Below are 15,112 nucleotides of genomic sequence, written 5' to 3' on the forward strand. Positions count from 1 at the left end.
GATACCAGGTGGGAAGAGGGAAGGTGGGGTGGAAAGGAGGACCCTGTTAGAAATATTAGCACTGGGTGTTACAAGTTATATCCTTGCCAAAACATATAAAAATTGATCTGCATTTTTATTCACTTGAAGTAGAGAAAAATGTTGAAAAAGAACAAAAAAGAAATATTCTGTGAACCAAGACTTAAAAAAAAAGATGACTCAAGAATAATGACTTTGACTTTAATTTGTGACTGCGCAGCAGCGTTGATGCCAATTTGCAGATGTATTTGCTAAACTGCTGCCAGTAATCACCAAGGAATTACAGAAAATGGCAAAGATTTTCATGTCAGCGAGAGTTCATTGCGGGAGATAGAAGCATTTTACGCAGGCGGAGGTTTAATTGAGTTCTCACAAATCCATTGGAAGGACTGGAAAAATGGGTTTCTGTCTGGGTCTGCCAGAATGCCTCCCAGACACTAAAGCGCTGACTCATCAGACCAGCTCCCACTTCTCGGACCAGTTCTGCCATCACTGAGTTTCCTGAAGACAGGATCTTAAGTGGTATTAGGGAATCAGAGCTGGAGCAGCATCCTTGTTTCATTTGCCCACACTATTTCATGCTTTTGTTGCTACTGCTACCGCAGCTCCTGTCCCCTGCGAAACTGGGGGAAGACCTCCAGGCACTGCTTCGCGTTACAAGCCAGTAGGCCTTGCTGAGAGATGTCGGTTGATGATCCCTGAACTTTGTCTTTCTACAGCAGCCCCGTGGCAGGACTTTAGTGTGCCTGCTGCAAAAGCACGTGGGGAGTAGAGAACTCACCCCCAAGGTTCTAAAGGACTGGGAAGCCCGAACAAGGCAGTCAATGGAAGTTCAGTGATCCAATCCCCAAGATTCCGCATGTCATAGGAAGGCGAAAGTTCTCATGAGGTGGGAGGTTGGCTTGTTCCTTGTCTTGTGGGAACTGGTCAGTCCCTCAGTGTCTCTGACTCCCATTGACAAGCCTTCCTTGAGGCTGACATAGTTGACCAGATGCCGATCTGTTACATTAGGAGAAAAGTAGCAGCAAGCCGAGCAAACATGGCCAATAGTCAGCATTCTGAAGGAAAGCCTGATTAGCAGAATGTTGACAGCTGAGGATAGAAGCAGCTCATGGAAAGTCTGATCAGATGCTATCTGGCTGCAGTTTCTGGAATCACAATAAGGCTGTGTCAGTCTGCCTGACTGATTTCTGGATTGGGTTGCGGGGAGAGGCACTTGCTTATTTGGCCGCGGCAGCACTTGCCTTAGTGGTTGCTGATTATGCCTCCATGACTGGCTGCCATTCTTTCTGTTGTAATGATTTCAAGTGAAGCTTTGCTTTAGCTCAAGACGCATTCTTTGAAGGATGACTCTCACATTATATGAAGGACCAGGCTTACTGCCAGATGGAGATTGTTGGAACACGTGAGGTGATGGTGTTTTGTTCCCTTTCAGGCCTGGGATTGGATTTATCCCTGGGGCTCAGTTTGCAGCCCAATACTAGGTAAATCTCTAATGTGAACTGTTGGGAGGCACGCACTCCTATAGCAATCAGCCGTCTGACATGCTGACCGCAGCATTGGCCCAAGGAGGAAGTGCCGAGAACAGCCAGGGTAAGGAAAGAGGGAGCAATCAGAATGGGAAACATGCGGAGGAAGTGGAAGTGGCACGAGTGATAGGATATGGTGGGGATGACAACCAATGAGGTGAAAGACAAGGGGTATGAATTGTCCCATGGAACTATTCGCTTTGCAAGCCTTCCCCTAATTCACAATACAAAATGAAGGACAAGCAGACCAACAAAAAACAGAACTCAAGGACCGAAGTTGAGAGAGCTTAATCACAGCACAAGGTTGAAAACGAAAACAGAATTTTAAATGAGCCTAGACTGGGTGTGAGTTAGCAACGCATGATTTAGCAACCAAATAAGCCAGCGCAGACTTTATTTTCTTCTTTGTGTTCAAACAGGATTGTTGAATGAAGGGGGAGATAAATGAATAAAGGCTTGATTGCCCTACTCTAGTCTTCACAGCTACTCCTTGCTGAGAATAATCATTATCGTTTCGTGCCCAGCGCAGACTTTCAGAAGATATTGACAGACTGGAGAGCATTTAGGGGAAGTAGCCTGATGGTGATGAAACAACCGTCTACCAAAGTGTAGCAGGACACTCGTGATCTTTACCTTGAGAGGAAAAAAAAGTACAAAACTTAGAAGAAAAACAGTAAAAGCTGAATTACCTACTACTTACTTTAACCCAGGCTTGGTGCTGAGTCTTTTAATGTACTTCAAACATTATAGGTCTATCCTAATGAAAAGTGAGTCTTTCAAGGAGTACCCGGAAGCAGGGCTGGCACTAGGGAGTGGAAACACACAGAGACAAGATCGTTTTTAAAGATAACATTTCTAACTCTCCAAGCTGTCCAATAGCAGAAGAAGCCACCTTGGTGGGATTGAGTTGCATGGTTTGGGGGTGCTGAAGCAAGGATTGATGAAAATTTTGATGGCAATATGATGGAGGGAAATAGGTATTAGATGGGATCATGGACAAGATGACCTCTAAGACTATCTGACGTAGTCCTCGACTCAGTATCGTATAAAAACAGTACTCCCTTTCGTTGATATTAGGGCATGGTTTTGGAATAGCAGAAGTCTGTTTCCAGGTGACCAGGTCGATTTCAGAGTACTCTGCTTGCTGAATTCCCTACTGGCAATGGGAACACAGACCCAAACAAACCAAACAGCACAACCGAAGGTTGCCGGAATAGGAAGCAAATGTTTTGTGAGTGGTCCTTAGGGCTAATGGGGACAAGAGCCCCTCTTATTTCCTCATTTGGTGTCCAGACCCATGTGTTCTTAGCAGGGCAGTGACGGTAGCATGTATTGGTTGCTTTTTTACAGCATGAGACATTTTCATGCTCATGTAATTGGAAACTTTCATATTTTGTTGCATATATTCTTTATGTATTAAAATTATGTACTTTTTTCTGGATATCTACTCATTGTATAGCTTTGATATTTCCAAGGAGTGTACTTTGATCATCAACCCCTCTATCTTTCTATCTATCTATCATCTATCTCTATGCAATAAAAGTTACACCTTAACAATTTGTTCCTGTGAGTGGGGGTGGGGTGGGAAAGGCCGATGTAAACAAATACCGATGTAATTTTAAAGCTAGAAAAGACCTAGAGAGCATATATTTATATATGTAAAAATTTCAATCAGATAAAATTGATACCTGGTTTGAATTTGAGAGCCTTGGTGGCATAGTGGTTACCCATTGGGCTGCGATCCACATGGTCAGCATTCCAAAACCACCAGCCAGCTCCACGGGAGAAGGACTTGGCTTTCTACTGCTATCAAAAGGTACAGTCTCAGAAACTCGCAGGAGCAGCTCTGTCGTGCTGGAGAGCCTCGGTGTGAGTCGGCATGGGCTTGACGGCAGTGAGTTTGCGTCTTGATTTTGTATGACGTCGGATGTCTAAACATAAAATTGAGCATTTTTCTTTCTCCGTGTCCCCTAGCCACAGTGATGCAATGATACATTGTTCTGTTGGCAAGATACTCTTTCTCTCATTGCCTTTGGGTCAATGCCGACTCACGGTGACCCCACAGGACAGGGGAGGACTGCCCTGTGATTTCCGGAGACTGTAGCTCTGTAGGAAAGTAGAAAGCTGCGGGTGATTTCTAACTCCTGACCTTGTGGATCACAGCCCAACTCATAAGCACTGTGCCACCCGCCATCCTCTATACCCCATCCTGTCAAGTAGAATTTTTAAACTACTAGTCCCCATTGCTGTCTAGTCGTTTCTGATTCTCGAGGCAGCCCCGTGGTGGTAAACAGAGCTGTGCTACATAGAGTTTTCAATGACTGACCTTTTGGACGTAGAGGCTCTCCTTCCAAGGTGCCTCTGTGTGACCTCCAACCTCTAGCCTCTCTGTTAGCACCCTAACCTGTTAACTATGTGCACTACCCCGGTCACGTTTGGATGCCTGTTATCGTTGGGAGCTATGGAGTACCGTCTAACTCCCAGTGACTCTATGCACAGCACAATGAAACACTGTGCAATCATCACAGTCACTGGGATATTTGAGTCCTTTGTTGTAGCGACTTCATCAATCCATGCAGCTTAAGGCCCTATTTGTTCTCTCTGAACCTCCAGTCTGCGGACTACATGCCCAAAATATGTGAGGTGATGTCTCATGATCCTTATTTATAAGAATTTTCTGAGTTCATGGCTCACATTTATATCTCTAGTACAGACTGATTTGAATGTTACCTGAGTAGGTGGGAGGCCTAGGATTCCAAAATAATATTACCCATGCGCTCCGTAAGAAGTCAGGTCTTTAGTAAGGCCTTCCTGATTATAACTGTGGCTTGTGCTTGGGTCACCTGCAGCGCTGCGTACGATGCGGGCCTGGACAGGAATGTGGCCATTAAGAAGCTCAGCAGACCTTTCCAGAACCAAACGCATGCCAAGAGGGCCTACCGGGAGCTGGTCCTCATGAAGTGTGTGAACCATAAAAATGTGAGTTTTCCTGTTATTTTTAAACCCCTGGCAGTGGGAAGTGGTGAGATGAGAAGAAGAAAATGAGTGAGCCAACTTTTGTGTGAAAGGCTTCCTTCACTTTGCAAGTTTTGCCTTTTAAGATTGTTTCTCCTGCCCATATGCTACATTTGATTTCATTGTCCTCATGGTAACTTTCTGCCTTAAAATCTTCTGAAAACCATATGGTGTTGAGGGGATGAATTTGATAACTCTGTCCCTCTTATGTAATTAGCCACATTTGGTTATTTTGTTCCAAATTAACCAGAGAGCTTCATGCTTTTCAAAATATCATCAACAAAAACAGTCACTAACATGAAACATATGCGAGTCCCTGATACTTTTGTTTTAATTATTAGCAGGTGATGATTTTTATTTATTTATTGTCACTGTTGTTGCTTTAGCTATTGTCTGGCATTGTAATACTGTGCTTCACTGTCTTGTTTTTGTAGGTCTTGTATTAGTGTATATTTGCAGGTCACTGCCGAGGAGAGTCGCTGTGAGTTGGAATCACTTGATGGCAGTGATTGAATGAGGGTTGAATAGGGTCATTAAGAACATATTCTCATTGGAACTCAGTGGGGTCCAATAATATAGAACTTTCTTCCCTTCAAATTATAAGGTTCTTCAATTACAGACAAAGACCCTTGACTGCTTTCAAAGCCCCAATTATTCTTAGTAAAGTTGAGAGAACTCTTAACTCCTTATAGACCATGTGAGTCACATAGAATGCATTATACACCAGGGAGCTTTCAGACCCAAGCAGCTTTATCATAAGGCCATCTGTTCTTAGTGGCCCTGATATCATGACTGTAGGAGCATTTACTTGGGAGAAATTTTGAAATACAAGTCTGAAGGCCCCAGCTCAATGACAAGTGAGATAGTTTCTTGTGCCAGCCTGGCCGATAAACACAAGTGGGATTAACTGAAGGGTGGAGAGATAAATGGCTCGATGAGCCTCGCCTTTCTTGTCTCTCGCTGTTTGATCATCGGACCAGTGTGTGGCTGCCTTGCTTGTTCTGTGTCTCAATTTAAAGGCTACACTACCTGTGAGACGCCTAGCCTGTGTACTGTGTCGCTGTAAATTGAGGTCCCTTTAAGACTTCTCTGGAGCTGGGGACTGGCGGTTGGTGACCTGGCTGACAGTTGGTGACAGGCCTTGTGATTGGCTGCTGTGCTGACATAGCCTAACTCTCTCTATAAATTGAGGAAGATCTGGCAGCAGACTAGACTTGAAGGACTGCTAGTGTCTCACTACTCTCTCACGGGAGTGAGGTGCACTGAGCCATTTGTACTACTTTATAATTTAACTGTTCATTTCTTGTGTTATATATCTATCTATCTGTATATAATTTAACAGTTCATTTCTTGTGTTATATAGCTAACTATAAAATAAATATATAAAATTGTCAGCAATCTGGTTTTATCTCTCTAGAGAACCCTGTCTAACACAACAAGTTTCCTCTTTTCCTCCACTGGAAATCGTGTTATTATTGGAGTGTTGACATTTCTCATACTCAACACAGTGAAATATCAGAATAAGCTGTCTTGATGTTATTGAGCTCCAACTTACTGGAGATGTTCTAGTTAGTTTTTTATTTAGTCGTTAAACAAGTATTTATTGGGTGCCTATAGTGTGTCAGGCATGGACATAGATGCAGATATGATCTAGATGCTGAGGATGATTTAAAAAAAATGCACTGCCATACAGTTGGAGTTGCTTTCAAATCATTGTGGTCCCATAGGACAGAGTAGAATGGCCCCTGTGGAAGAGCCTCTCTTTCTCCCACAAGGGGTCGCTATAAGTCAGCGTTGGCTTGATGGCAGTGAGTTTGGTTTTTTTGGTTGTTCATTTGAGGAAGAAGTAAAAAAAGGGCTTTTGATAAGTCCTTGTGGCATTTATTACTGCCTTCTCATATCCCTACCATGGTTATTTCTCCTCTTCTTTTCATCACTTTACAGCCGTAATCTACCAAGGAGACTCATATCCTAAAACAGCATGATCCTTACAACTACTCCTATTATTCTTCCTTCCTTAGGATTCCTCCTTCCTTTGAGCATTCTAACTTCATCACCCTATAGACAGATCATATGTCCTTTTGAAATACTTACCAATGGTCTAAAATAAAGTTATAGCAACAACAACAAAAGAACAAAACAACCAAAAAAACAACTCTATTTTTTTTACTGATATTTGCTTTTAATTTCCACAAGCACACTAGTGTATGAGTTTGAGTTGCAGTAAACACTTGTTAGATGTGTTTTAACTAATCCATCCTTGCTCTTTTTTCCTCTCTTGACTCTCTCCCTTCTTCTTGCCTCTTTCAGATTATTAGTTTATTAAATGTTTTCACACCCCAGAAGACACTGGAGGAGTTCCAGGATGTGTAAGTATAGAAATTCAAGAAGGAAGGGAGAACATAGAACTCAATAATCCAAGGGACATTTTCAAAAGGCCAATAAGAGAATCCCCTGCAGAGACAAAAGGAAGATGAGAGCTAGTTGAGTGATAGAGCTAAGGAATGATAGGTTGATCAGTGCCAAGAGTGCCAAGTAGGGAAGGTTCCTGTTCAGGGGTGTACTTCCAGGGGGGACAGTCTGCCTACTTCTGCAAGTAGGACACTCTGGACTTTGTTGTGTTTGTCTTGGTCTAATGAGACAAAGTGCTTTTTCTTCTTCTTATTTTGACACCATGAGCTTTCTAGAAAGAGTTAAACACTTTTAAATATTAATAAAATGGGCAAAATGAAAACCTTCCTTGCTTTGATTTTCTAATATCTTTGAATTTCACACAAAAAAATTTACAGAAAAGTATAATGAGAATAACCATGATTTCCAACATATTCTCATCTTTAGCATACATATCCATGCATTTGATGAAAGGAGCCTGTCTCATTTGTAATCAGGATACTTGGAAAGATTTCGGGAAATATAAGGGGAACATGACAGCAAGATGTAGGCAGCCTACATGTGACTAGCCTGGCTACCGTGCAGAGTGGATTGGAAAATGGATCATTGCAAATGCATTTAGGTTAAATTTTAACACCTTATCATTTGATCTCCATTTGGGTCCATTTAACACTTGTAGATTTTAGTGTTTCCTGCTTTCTGTTCAACTGTTTTTTAAACCTGTTTTACTTTGCTATTCTTGATAGTTTTTTTGTTTTGTTTTTAATGTTTTTCTGAAATTTAGGATATGAAATCCAGTCTCGGCAAATCTATAGTAGCAGTGACTGGATTAATGGTTCCTTCAGGGCATGGCAGTGGAAGTTTGGGGGAAGTGAGAGCTAATAGTGATGAGTACAGGAATGAAGAGAATGTTCTAAAATTGATTGTGGTGACTATTAACTTACTCTTCTTAGTATGATTGAACTATTGTATTGTATGATATGTGAATTCTATGCCAATGAAACTCTTAAAGCACACACACAAAGTCATCTCTGTTGAGTTGATTCCAACTCATAGGACACTTGTAGGGCACAGTGTAACTGTCCCATAGAGCTATCAATGCTGTGACTTTGCAGATGCAGACTGGTACATTGTTCTACCATGGAAAGCTGGTGAATTTGAACTACCAACCTTTTGGTTTGCAGTTTTGCCACCAGAGACCTTCCATGGACATTAATCAGACATTAAGTAACCCTGCTCCTTCTCAGCAACCTCAGGGAGAGTTACTATTAATTAATAATCAAGCACTGGCTGGAGATTTTTCAAATCCTGATCCAAAGAGGGAGGTCAGAAGACTGTCTATGTTCGACTCCCAACCTAAAGGTTGGAGATTTGAACCCACTGAGGGTTGCTGTGGGAAAAGGCCTAGAGCTCCGCCTCTGTAAAGATGACGCCTTGGAAACCACATGGAGCAGTTCTCCGCCGTCACACGTGGGGTCACCATGAATTGGAAACAACTTTATAAGTTTTTCTTAGTTTTCTGATTTGTTTGAACCTTCTGTTTTGAAACTAACACCTAGATTTATCTTTTAGTTATTTAGTAATGGAACTGATGGATGCCAACTTGTGCCAGGTGATTCAGATGGAATTAGACCATGAGCGAATGTCTTACCTGCTGTACCAAATGTTGTGTGGCATCAAGCACCTTCATTCTGCTGGCATTATTCACAGGGTAAGAATGACTACTCCGGAATGATGATGATGATTATGCTTTTGGAGAAAAGAAAAGGCAACTGTATATGTATATGTGTATGTATACGTATATATATTCAGGAAAGCTTTGTTAAATATGATGTACCTCCTATTTCTTTGATGTTAACATTAGAATATAGTTCATAATTGTGCCGAGGAAAATTCTACTGGTACTGGAGTTTATTGTTTTAAAATGTTATTTTTCAGCTCATTGAGAGTCAGCTGAAACATTTCAGGGTTGCTGGTTCCTTGATTGGCAGAGGTCATGTACACCATGGAAATAAAACAACTCATGTCTGTCAATTGTTCTGGCAGCAGAAAGAGGAGCTGATCTTCTGTCTAGACTAGACATGAAAGACAGGCTGAAAGGCTTGTGTTTTCATTAGGAGAAATCTGAATGATAACAATTATTTATATATGTTATAATTTATACATATTATAAATTATATACGTATAAAACTTCTTTTCAAGAAGATCTTAATTTATGAAAATGATCATAGAGTCTTCTTAAGAGTTTAAAACAATTCCTGAAGACTTTATTTTTTAATGTTACGAAAGCTAATTGTGAACTTCTATGGGATAGTCATCTTCTTTGTAAACTACCTTGGGAATCACAAACTTCTTTGGGAAAATAATCATTTGCCCTCTGCAGAGCTTTGCAGGCAAAGAATGGTGTAACTGGTGAGATCATCTAGACTAACTGATAAAGTGGATGGGAATCATATGTTCAATTTGATTCTGGATTTTAAATTGTTGTTGTTGTTGTTGTTGTTAACAGGATTTAAAACCCAGCAATATTGTAGTTAAGTCTGACTGCACACTGAAAATCCTTGACTTTGGACTGGCCAGGACAGCAGGCACTAGCTTCATGATGACTCCTTATGTGGTGACGCGCTACTACAGAGCCCCGGAGGTCATTCTGGGAATGGGCTACAAGGAGAACGGTAGGGAAACTTCTGGATAGCAGGTTTAAAAAGGAAAAAAAAGGAAGGAAATGAGTGCATGTTTCAGACAACCAAAAGTAATGTTCTCTTTCATGTATTTTATAGGATCTTTTTTGTTGTTGTTACTGAAGCTGCCAGCTTTCATATTCAGAATAAAAAAATAGTACTAGAAAGAATTACTCATTAAAAATGTGAAGGATTTTCTGAGAAGCACGTACTGCTGAAAGAGCTCTAAAATGCTGTAACTAAGAAGAATTGTAAATGTAGTCTAACGAAGCAGTCAAGTGGATGCTGATTAGGGCACATGCTGTAGCGATGGAGAAGAATCATAATTGGGCTCCTCCACACTCTGAGGGAGGGTGACAACAGGAAGAAGTCTATCAGCTCACTTAACCATTGGGTTTTGCATGTCATAGTTTATTCAGAAGATGGTGCCAGGCCTAGGGAGAGACAAACAAATCAAAAGTCGCCAGAAACTCTTGGGGTGAACATTTTCATCAATTCTAAATGAATAGCGAATTTGGAACAATTCACATTATTCAAATTGGATAAGCGTTTCTTCAATACTTTAAACTGCTCTGTAAGTATTATTTAGCATAGCAATTGCCTAGTACATCTTTATAAATTCTTGAAATCATCTGAGTAGAAAAATATTAAGTTTTATACTACTATGCTTTCATAAATAAAATCTAATAATCACGAGCAGTTTTAAGATGAAGGGAAGGACAACCTTTGAGATGTACCAATATAATTTTATTAATTAAAATGAAAATATTCTGGTATCTTATTTTGACCAGAATATCTTTTATGAGGAATTCAGTATATTAAAAAATGTATCTAATATATTTAAGAAATAAATTTGAGTAAAGATAGCCTTACTCATTTATGTATTCTATTTTATTTAGTACCTATTAGTCTACTTTGCATAACGTCTTAAAAAACTCCTATCGTCGTATAAGTATGAAAATTCTCAGACCCCAGAAATCTAAAAAAAAAAAAATTACATCCTTCCAGATTATAAGACAACCAGTAGGCTGTGCATATGTACAAAGAGGAAGGCAACGCCTTGGCTGTTCACCTTCAGTAGTTCAGCTTCCCTGGGCTCCGATTTCTAATATCTAAAGGGACTGACAAGATGTAATTTTTTTTTGTAAAGAAGATATTTGTATACATTTGTCAACAGTTCCTTGAAAAGGAAACAAGGGGATCACAATTGGTGTATGTGGGTGTGTGTGTGTGTGTCAAGAATAAAAAATGTCCAGGGTATTGAGGGTCTGAACTTGCTCTCTTGGTTCCTTCAGGTCATTGTCACACAAATGGCATGATTATCCACCCTTTTCCTTCCCTGTTTTCGCTCCCACTGGCCAGGGTTGCAAGTCAGTGCCTTCATTTTTGTCTTCTCCAGATCTGAAGCACTGCCTGACAGCCTGTGCTCCCCTGCCCCCCAGCACCAGGGGAAAGGCTATCCTGCAGAAACCCGCTTGCTCCCGCGTCAGGCATGCCCTGCTAGCCTGTGCACCTGACCCTGCCTGCCTTCTCACAAGGGCATTGCTGTGCAATGTTTCTAGGCCCAAAGCTCGTTTTGTCCTGAATAAAAAGTAGATCATAGAAATTCATAAAAGTGTGTGGAAACATGCCTTCCCAAGAAATATGGTCATTTTGAAATATATATTCCTGTGAGTTTATAACACTTAAAAAAACCCCACTTTTAATGCATTTTTCCACTTTACTTTCAAATAACCCTTTTATACATGTACTAATTTATCATATATCTTTTGTCTTCAGATATTCCCAATAGAAACTAAAGCTGATGAGCACTCACAAATAGGAATGCAGAAGGGAAACCTTAGTTCCTCGCACCAGGAATTCCAGTTCCTTTCTGCAAACCCTACTTCTAATGCTTTCCTTGTATTTGGACCTTGGCTGAAGTCTCCTCATTGGGATGAAAATCAGTGTTGTCTTGTTCCCCTTTGCCACTCCCTTGGATATAATAGAAAATGGTTACCTTTACCAGTTAAGATTATCTTCTCTAGACTTAGCAAATGATAAAATTGATGATCTAAAATGTAAAGCCCCACCTAATTCATAATAATAAAAAAGATTATTTGAAAAAAATCCATAGGTGATTTTTAACCTTTGTTGTTGTTGAAGTGCTGCTTTTCCACATCACTCCTCTAACCACCTTCTGGGATGTGAGAGGTGCTCAAAGGCACCAGTGAAGTAGTTGGTTGTTGCTATTCATTTGAATACTCAGACTAGACACTGTTAATGAAACATTGTGGTGCTGCTCTTAATTGCCCAGTTGGCTAATTTTGGGTGGGGGGCAAAACTTAGACCTTCTCATCAAACTGTTCTGTTCCCTCTTCCCTGAGAGGTCAATTGCCTTCATTAACCGCCCTTTCCTCCTGTTTCTTCACTCCCTCTTTCTCCTGTTCTAGTGGATATATGGTCTGTGGGATGCATTATGGGAGAAATGGTTCGCCACAAAATCCTCTTTCCAGGAAGGGACTGTATCCTTGTGCCTTTTGCTGCAGCTTTACCTTTTTGTTCTCTCTCCCTTTAACCATGTACTGAATGGGTTTACCAGGACTGTAAAGATAGAAGCAAAAAGTTGGGTAAGTGGTGTAAGTGTGATTTTTTTTTAAAGGGTGTTGATTCTTCAAATCTGACCAGTCCTAAAGAGTAACTACCACCATGATTTATTTTAATTACATTTTCAATGAACTATTTTCTTCTTAAATTATTGCCTTGCTGGTTACTCAAAAGAGCAATGCTTTTTATTTTCATTAAAACAGAGGCCACCAGACTCAAAATGATTAAAATGGATTGATTTTTACAACTAAGAAAAGGAGTCACTGTTTCCCAATACTTTTCACCTTTTTCCTAACACTGTTTTATGCTTCCACAACATTGAAGAACATTTCTCTCCTTACTGACAGCTTGAATTCTGTCTACAGCTTCCTTGACTTGACTTATTCTTGACACAACAGCTAGTCCTACATAGGTCAGTAGGTAGCATATCTTCCCAAAAGAATGAAGTTCTGAATTTTAAAATAATAATTCTTATTCAAATTGCTGGAGGTCAGGTGAGTTTAAAATAGATTTCTCACTTGACTTTAAGATGTGACACATATGCTTGATTTTCTTTGAATTTTTAACAAGCAGTATTGTGTTTTATTCTGTTTCAGTCTTCCATTTCTTAGAGAAATATCTGCAATTTGAAGTTATTAAATGAGCTGATATATGTATATCATAAATCTGAAATGAGCATACATTCATTCCAACAAAGGCAATATTTGTAATGTGATATAATACAGTTTACATAATAATCAGAGAATAAACTTTAATAAGTACAGAAACACCCTGCCAATAATGCCAGTGTAAATCTAAACATTGCATATAATTATGGTATCAATGACAATGTAATTTATAATGCAATTTTCAATATATTTACTGGGTTTTAATTGGGGAGAGACTGGCAATAAACATGTAAGTCTATATGTAACTCTATAATTCTACTAATGGTTTATGTATTTATATATTTTTAAAAGTTTTGTTAAGGAAATTGTAAGTAAGAAAAGCTATGGTAGTTATTTTAGTAGGACAAAAAGTCAATAGGACAAAAAATATATAACTCAATAAGAAGTTGATATCACAGTTAACGTGCCTTTATGTAGGCCTTTATTCATTCTGTTGGCTAGCAATAAAATAGTCTATAAATTCCAGTAATAATGGAAGAATAAAGACATATTTGAGAACGATACTGCCCAATATGGTAACCACTAACTACAAGTAGCTAGTCAGCACTTGAGATTATGGCTAACTTGAACTGTATTGTGCCGTGTGTATATGAAAAAAATAAGTAAAATATCTCAATAAAGTTTATACTAGCTCTATGTTGAAATAGGAATACTTTTAGTATTTTAAATTAAAAACTAAACATTGTCAAGCATTTATCTTTATAATGTAAATAATAGGAAGCTTACGATTATAGATGATATGTATTTGTAACTGTCATTTTCTTCTGGGTGGTGCTGGTCTGGAGCAAGGGAAAGAGCAGGGCAGCCGTTTAGTTATAGCCAATCTTCCAGTCGGAAATCTCCATTTGCTCCAGTCCCCTATATTACCTGTCCTGTGAAGGGTCATTTTCCCCATCAAGTTCCATATGACTACCTAGGAAAATTTACCATACTTTAAATTGCTCAGTTACAGTTCAGGGATTAATGACATTTCTAAAATGGTTGATTTGAACTATATCACAGTTTACATTTCAACACACTGCTTTTATTTGGATCCCTGGTGGCATAGTGGTTACACTCATTGTGCTACTAACTACAAGGTCAGCAGTTTGACACCACATGCTGCTCCGAAGTAGAATGACTAGCTTTCTACTCCCATGAAGAGTTATCATGTCAGATAGGACAGGGCCATTTCTGCCTTGTCCTATAGTGTTGCTTTGAGTCAGAATTGCCTCAATGGCAGTGAGTGAGATTTTATTTTAAAACAGCAATTTATTTATCTATTGTGCTTTGACCTTCAGGGTAGGTGTTTTAGATTTTTAAAAGGAAGAAAGAAAGGAGTCTCTTGGATCTAAATTCACAATCAATCACTCAAAGGGAAGCTGCACAAGCACATCTCTATAACATACGTGTTCATGGATAATAAGAAGTCTCAGGGTATTTCAGCTTCGTGGCACATTGTTCTCACAGCCACTTGGTTTCCATGTGGCCTGGTTCTTCCTTGAGATTAAATTTAGTTCGTCAGACCTTTCTCAGGGATGCCCATCTGCTGTTCTAGCAGCATCCAATTTAAAAGTCAGTAAAATTAGGAAAGAGCAAAACAAGTTTTAACCCAATGCAACCTTTCAGAAAAACAGGCAAACAACAAATACAACAACGAGCATCGTAATTTTATGTCTCTTCCAAAATTCTTTAACACACCCCTCTCTCTCTTTTTGAAATTCTGGTGTAAATTTGAGGGAAAATGCTTGAAAAAAGTAAGTCTTGGAAAAAATCAATATAAAATAGGCATATTCTTGATAGATGTGATCCTAAAAATGGAATGAACTGTAATACAAAAAATGTAGATTGTGATAAGGATTTGCATTCAGTAGTCTTTTATCTGACATGCTAATTGTATAGATCATCAGTTTTTGATAGCCTCATGCATATGTATGAGAAAAACCTGTGTGCTGACCTAAAATGAAATAAGTAAATGTTGTAAAGCAATTTACAAAGAACACTTTTTTTCATAGCTTTAATTTTCCTTAAATACAGATAAATAATTTCAAATTGAGAAGTTAAGATAAATGTTGCTTCTTAGAAAATGAAATAAGGTGGGCGAGAAACAATGGACCAATGTAAAACAAATCCACTTCCATCCTCTTTTTTATTTTTAAATCAATTTATTGGGGCTCATACAATTCATCACAATACATAGATCAATTGTGTAGAGCACATCTATACATTTGTTGCCCTCATCATT

General features: G+C 39.3%; 1 protein-coding gene across 7 annotated transcripts in view; it reads left to right on the forward strand.

Moving 5' to 3' along the window:
- The window catches only part of MAPK10 (mitogen-activated protein kinase 10), a 379,669-nt gene that overhangs the window by 269,174 nt on the left and 95,383 nt on the right, over positions 1-15,112 (forward strand). For all 7 annotated transcript variants that reach the window (XM_045284091.1, XM_004703248.2, XM_004703251.2 and 4 more), the window contains 5 exons: positions 4,397-4,526; positions 6,873-6,931; positions 8,526-8,664; positions 9,463-9,628; positions 12,067-12,138. In XM_045284091.1, coding sequence (XP_045140026.1) covers positions 4,397-4,526; positions 6,873-6,931; positions 8,526-8,664; positions 9,463-9,628; positions 12,067-12,138 — 566 coding nt within the window. The remainder of the gene's footprint in view (positions 1-4,396; positions 4,527-6,872; positions 6,932-8,525; positions 8,665-9,462; positions 9,629-12,066; positions 12,139-15,112) is intronic.

This window comes from Echinops telfairi, unplaced genomic scaffold, assembly GCF_000313985.2.
Source record: "Echinops telfairi isolate 266 unplaced genomic scaffold, ASM31398v2 ScPeMD7_7468;HRSCAF=8506_0, whole genome shotgun sequence".
In the NCBI taxonomy this organism is placed as follows: Eukaryota; Metazoa; Chordata; class Mammalia; order Afrosoricida; family Tenrecidae; genus Echinops; species Echinops telfairi.